The 6,011-nt window shown below is 65.3% G+C and overlaps 1 protein-coding gene across 1 annotated transcript; it reads right to left on the bottom strand.

Moving 5' to 3' along the window:
- Window positions 1-2,687: 2,687 nt before the first annotated feature.
- PHLDA3 (pleckstrin homology like domain family A member 3) lies at window positions 2,688-4,039 on the bottom strand. Its single transcript, XM_036398518.1, has 2 exons — window positions 3,600-4,039; window positions 2,688-3,237 (listed from the first exon to the last, which is right to left on the bottom strand). Exons 1-2 carry the CDS (start codon window positions 3,949-3,951, stop codon window positions 3,116-3,118), a joined length of 474 nt encoding a protein of 157 aa, XP_036254411.1. The 5' UTR covers window positions 3,952-4,039; the 3' UTR covers window positions 2,688-3,115.
- Window positions 4,040-6,011: the final 1,972 nt, after the last annotated feature.

Raw genomic sequence — 6,011 nt, forward strand, 5'->3', positions numbered from 1 at the left:
ACCTCCAGGGGCATTAGAAATGCTTCCACAAATCCTCTCCTGCTTTGCAGGCTGCCTGGGAGGGTGCTGGCACCACGTCCCTGGTGCTGGGGATGCTCCAGCCCCTGGCCCTGGCCCTACTCCACTCCCTGGCCAGCTCTCTGGGCTGTTTATTTGTTTTTCAGTCTCGGGGTGACTTTTCCTCTGCAGAGACATTCAGCCCTCCCAGGGGAGATGAAGCCAACACATCTTCCACCCCCACGCTGCTGGCTGGGCTCTGACCCAGCCCCTGCTCCAGGGTCAGCCTGGGAATCCACCCCCAGAGGATGGGTCAGGTGTGGGTGTCTGCTCAGAAGGAAATCCCAAACCTGGAGGCTTGGGGAGCTCTAAAGTCCCTGGGGGATTTGGGGTCCAGGCAGGGAGCCTGAATGTGTGTTGGACTGGATGAAGGGCTCAGGATGAGGATGGAAAAGCTTGACTTTTCCAGGACCTGAAACGCTGACACAGGGATTTGTGTTTTCTTATTGTCCCCTCCCTGCATTGACTGCCTAAAGTTCTCCCCAGCTCTGGGGTACCGTGGCCTCTCTGCTGCCTCATCATCAGTGCCCAGGGATGTACCATGGCCAGGGCTGGGGCTTACACGCTCTCCTTGATAATTTTCTCTGACAGTTCCTTGCTGGCAGTTGGAAAACAGAAAATATCTATTTACAGGGGGCAAGAGAGCAGAAAAAATGAAAAAAAAAAAGGAGTCACACTGAATAAAACTGGTGACTTTGGGAACCCCCTGGCACTGGGTGCTCCCCACCCTGGCACCCACCATGGCACAGGCTTGGGATGCTCACATGGCTTTGATTGAGCCTCACTGAGTCCCCTGGCTCTGGGAGCTGGGGATTCAGGGGGAAGCCCAGGACAGTGATCCTTGCCCTGGAAATGCTCTGTAAGCAGCAGCACCCTCCTGGCCACTCCATTCCCCCCTGACACGTGTAGCAGGGACCTGGTCTGAGGCTTGTCCACACAGGGCACCACAGCTGAAGCATGTCCTGCAGTGGGTCCCACCACCCCTGGAGTCCCCCCGTCCCTGTCATGACTCTGGGATGGTGCAGAGCTCCATCTATGCAGTGCTTGGGTCCAGCTCCATCTGCACCCCAGGCCTGGTCCCCGCCCCTCTGCACCCCCAGCCGGGGGGGTCTGAGTAAATGCAGCTCTGAGCTCCCCCTGGCCAAGGAGGCTCTGCCGGGTGGAACCCCCTGGTGCCTGCTCCTGCAGAGCCAGCACGAGCCTGGCCCTGCACAGAGAGCCCTGCCACTGTCCCCAAAGCCCCCGGTGCTGCCCTGGCACGGGGACGGGACCCTCAGGCTGGGGTGCAGGCTGGGGTGCAGGCACAGACTGGGGTGCAGATCGGGGTACAGGTTGGGGTACAGGGGTACAGGCTGGGGTACAGGGGTACAGGCTGGGGTTCAGGCTGGGGTACAGGTGCAGGTACAGACTGGGGTGCAGACTGGGGTGCAGGGTGGGGTACAGATCGGGGTGCAGGCTGGGTGCAGGCTGGGTGCAGGTTGGGTGCAGGCTGTGTTCAGGCTGGGTACAGGTGGGTGCAGGCTGGGGTGCAGATCGGGGATCAGGCTGGGGTACAGGCTGGGTGCAGGTGGGTGCAGGTTGGGTACAGGTGGGTGCAGGCTGGGGTGCAGATCGGGGATCAGGCTGGGTGCAGGTGGGTGCAGGTTGGGGTACAGATCGGGGATCAGGCTGGGTGCAGGCTGGGTACAGGTTGGGTGCAGGTTGGGTGCAGGTGGGTGCAGGTTGGGGTGCAGATCGGGGATCAGGCTGGGTGCAGGCTGGGTACAGGTGGGTGCAGGTTGGGTGCAGGTTGGGTACAGATCGGGGATCAGGCTGGGTTCAGGCTGGGTGCAGGCTGGGTGCAGGTGGGTGCAGGTTGGGGTACAGATCGGGGATCAGGCTGGGTGCAGGTGGGTGCAGGCTGGGTACAGGTGGGTACAGGTGGGTGCAGGCTGGGTGCAGGCTGGGTGCAGGTTGGGTGCAGGCTGTGTTCAGGCTGGGTACAGGTGGGTGCAGGCTGGGTACAGGTGGGTGCAGGCTGGGTTCAGGCTGGGTGCAGGCTGCCCAGCCCGGGCAATAAGGACACCGCGCTCCGTGGTTCCCACGCGGCCGGGAAATCTCCGGCAGGATCCGCAGCGCCTCCGGCCCCGGGCTGGGCTCAGGCTCCAGCTTGCGGAGCGCTGCTGGCTCCAGGCGCTGCTGTCTGCGCTGCCTGTCGGGGCAGGGCCATCCCTCCCTGCTGCGGAGCCACAGCGCTGCTCCCGCGTCACCGTGGAATCCACACAAACCACCGTGGGAATCCCTGGGGACACGGGCGCAGCGGGACTGGTGATCGGGGAGCCTCGGGGTGCTGCTGGGGGGCTTTGGAGAGAGCCTCGGGGCGCTTCTGGGGGGCGTTGGAGCCCGGCTGGGGGATGATGGTTTAGGAGTCATGACTGCAAAGCTCTATGCAGGATTTGTGCTCTCCCATGCCCTGTGGGTCCCACAAATCAAAGCAACACCAGGGTAAGAAGCTGAAAGTCCTGTTAAGGGACACTTTTGATACAGGGAATTGGGGTCCCCAGCATTCCCCTCAGCCCAAGGACATCCCAGGGTGAGACAATGTCCAGGCAGCACGGCTGTGTCACCACAGCATCCTTTCAGTGCCCTGCTGAGGGGTCCCTGCTGCAGCAGCAGCTTTCCAGCCCCTTTTTAAAATTGGGACCCAGCCACATCCATCTGTCCCAGTGTCACTGTCACACAGGCAGAGCTCTCTGTGGCACAGATCCTTCAGGCACAGCCTCATCCATCCCCTGTCCTGCAGGAGAGGCCTGGGGTCCCCAGCAGTGCACCAAGGTCCTGCACACGTTAGCTGAATGAAGGGTGGTGGGGCCCCAGGCAGGGATGTCACCTCCTGCCTTGTCTGAAGTGCCAGGTGGTGGCCCTGCCTGTGTCCTGTGTCCTGCTGTGCCAAGGGGACGTGGCTGTGCCAGCCCAGCTCTCGCGGTGCCTCTGTCCTGCCCCGGCAAGGGGGGAGCCAGTGCCAGCACCGGCCTCCCCGGGGCCACTGTCCTCGTCCCCGGGCTGCACAGCGGTGACTTCACTTGCCCGCAGGGATCCCGTTCTCCCCAGCGCCTGCCGAGCCGAGCGCCATCTCCATGCGACTCCTGGGAAGCTGCGATTCCCGGGGCTGTCCCACCGGGGCTGTGTCCAGCTGCATCGCTGCCGAGAGAAGGCTCCTGTCACCCACTGGGCCAGCGCTGGGACATGGGGCATCCTGAGGGGACTGGGGCCAGACACCATCCCCACCCCATCCCACGTGCAGGATAGCAAAGGGCTCTGTATCCCTCAGGCCACCCCAGACAGAAGGAGGATGTTAGAAATCCCTGTCCAGGGATACGAGGAGGCCAAACCCACGGGGGCGTCCAAGCCAGGGCACGGGGACATGGGAACATCAACCTGCAGACCCATCCCGCTCCACGGGACCCCCTCTGTGATTCCCCAAACCTCAGGGATGGGAACCTGCGGCCAGGGACCTCATGCTGGGCTGGGTCCCGCTCCCTGGGCCGCGGTGGCTGCGGTACCTGCTCGGCAGCTGTGCCGGGCGCGCACCTCCTGCATCGCCTGCTGGTTCTTGAAGCGCACGAGCCCCATGGTGATCTCGGCGTTCCAGCCCGGGTCCTCCTGGGCGCAGCGGAAATCGATCTCGAGGCTGTCGTCCATCACCACCGTGAAGTAAATGTGCCGCTCCTTCCACTCCACGCACTCCACGGCCTTCATGCGGGCGAAGCTCAGCTCCTTGCGCCGCGAGCCCTTGGGCTCGAAGAGCTGCAGCCCCTTCTCCGTCAGCAGGCACCGCTTCTTCTTCCAGAGCTGCAGCAGCCCTCCACTCCGCTTCTCCAGCACCCCCTCCCTCAGCACCTTCTCGGGGGTCATCGCGGCTGCTCGGCCCCGGGGTCCTCAGCACCCTGCGCCGGCCCAGCCGAGCATTACCCACCGGGGCAATTCCAGCCGAGCTCCCGGGGCCGGGACCCGCGGTGGCCGTGCTGCCCCCGGGCCTCGCCGCTCCCGCTGCGGCTCTCAGAGGGGCTGAGGCTCGGGGAGCCCCATTCCGGCCCCGTGCCGGGCTCCGCTCCCTGCCCGAGCCGCGTGTGGGATCCGCGCTCGCAGGAGCTGTCGCTACTTGCCCGGCCGCTCTCCCACTCGCATTCCTGCGCCTCGCCTGGCCCCTCCTGCTCCCAGGCTCCCTTCACGCCCAGGCGAAGCCCGACCAGGCCCGGCGCAGCCCCGCTTCACCCGGGAGGAGCTTCTGGGGTGCCCGAGGGCAGGCGCAGCCTCAGGGCCTTCGTGTGAACAGGCGGGGTGTGGGACGGGGCTGCATGGCAGCGCTGCAGGGTGTGTGAGGGATGGGGCTGCATGGCAGCGGTGCAGGGATGGGACGGGGCAGGGCTTGGGGACTTGTGCACGACAGCCCGGGGTGCAGGGACAGATATTGGAGGGGCAAGAGCAGCTCTTGGGGGTGCAGCACCAGCTGTTGGGGGTGCAGCCCCCCGGGCACAGAGCTATAGGGTGCAGAGCTGGTGGGACAATGGGCTCTGGGGCACAGGGCCGACTGGGCAGGGGGCTCTGCGTAGCCAGGCAGGGGTACAGAGTGCAGTGCTACCTGGACTGGGGGTTGCAGTGCCAGCCAAGAAGGCACAATGGGCCGCAGTGCCAGGGCAGGGGCTGCTGGGGTGCAGTGCCAGCTGGGACAGTAGGCTGTACCTGCAGCACCAGCCAGGCAGGGGCTCTGGGGACCCCGAGTGCAGCCCAGGAGGAGAGACAAAGGCAGAGAACTGACAGCAGCAATGGGGACAACCCCAGACAGCCACCCACCGCCCCAGGCACTCACCCAAGGGTGCTGGGCCACCCCTCAGCACACAGAGCTCCCATCGCTCAAAGGCCCTGAGATGGGGGTTTGAAGCGCACAGGCTGTCCACAGCAAGGGGCAGCATCCCCCAGCCCGTGACCTGTGCAGGGGGAAGGAACCGTGGAGCGGGGCCGGGGCAGCGCAGCCCGGTCCTCCTGCCTGATCCTCCCTCCCCTGCAGCCAAACACCGTCTCCTTTCCAGCCCGTCTCGTTCCCGGCCACCGCAGCACCATCTGTTCCTGTGCCAGCGCCTGGCACCGAGGGTTCCCCGGGCCGGGCTGGGCTGCCGGGGGGCACACCTGGGGACTTGTGGGCTGCCAGGGCGGGTGACGGTCACAGGCGGCTGGGCAGCTGAATGTGCCCCTGCAAACGCTGTGAGGGTGGGTCCTTCACCCAGGTGAGGTCTGCAATGCGAAGAGATGCCCCCGGGAATGTGCCGGGGTCACTGACGGGGCTGGATCAGCCCCTGGCTCCCTGGCACACAGCGCCCACCCTGCTCCTGCACCCCTCGCAGCCCCGCAGAGCCCCCGGCTGGAGTCCCCTCCTGCCCCAGCCCCTCCATCGCTGCCGCTCCCTGCCGGGGGCTTTGCCGGCAGCCGCCGTGGCCAGCGGGCAAGTCTGCAGCGCTGATGAGATGCACCTCATTATCCCTCATTAAGAGGGCAGGGCGGCTGGCGGAGCCAGGAACCGGTTCGTGCTCCCTGGGGCCAACCTCGCCACGCTGGCAGAGATCCCGGGTGTCCCAGGAGACCCGGGCTCCTGACGGCAGGTGGCCCCGGAGGTCACCCCGAGCACCCCAGCGCTTGGGAAGGGGCAGAGCAGTGTGGGTTCCCCAGCAGAGCAGAGCAGAGCAGAGCAGAGCAGAGCAGTGTGGGTTCCCCTGGTAGAGCAGAGCAGTGTGGGTTCCCCTGGTAGAGCAGATCAGTGTGGGTTCCCCTAGCAGAGCAGAGCAGAGCAGAGCAGAGCAGAGCAGTGTGGGTTTCCCCTGGTAGAGCAGAGCAGTGTGGGTTCCCCCAGCAGAGCAGTGTGGGTTCCCCTAGCAGAGGAGAGCACTGTGGGTTCCCCTGGCAGAGCAGAGCACTGTGGG

Source organism: Molothrus ater, chromosome 25 (genome assembly GCF_012460135.2).
Source record: "Molothrus ater isolate BHLD 08-10-18 breed brown headed cowbird chromosome 25, BPBGC_Mater_1.1, whole genome shotgun sequence".
NCBI classification, from domain to species: domain Eukaryota; kingdom Metazoa; phylum Chordata; class Aves; order Passeriformes; family Icteridae; genus Molothrus; species Molothrus ater.

Bases quoted from the DNA above. Each gene is read 5' to 3' on its own strand.
- PHLDA3 (XM_036398518.1), bottom strand. From the start codon at position 3,951: ATGACCCCCGAGAAGGTGCTGAGGGAGGGGGTGCTGGAGAAGCGGAGT. The intron at 3,238-3,599 runs GTACCGCAGCCA...TTCTCTCGGCAG, and splicing joins CCGGCACAGCTGCCGAGCAG to CGATGCAGCTGGACACAGCC.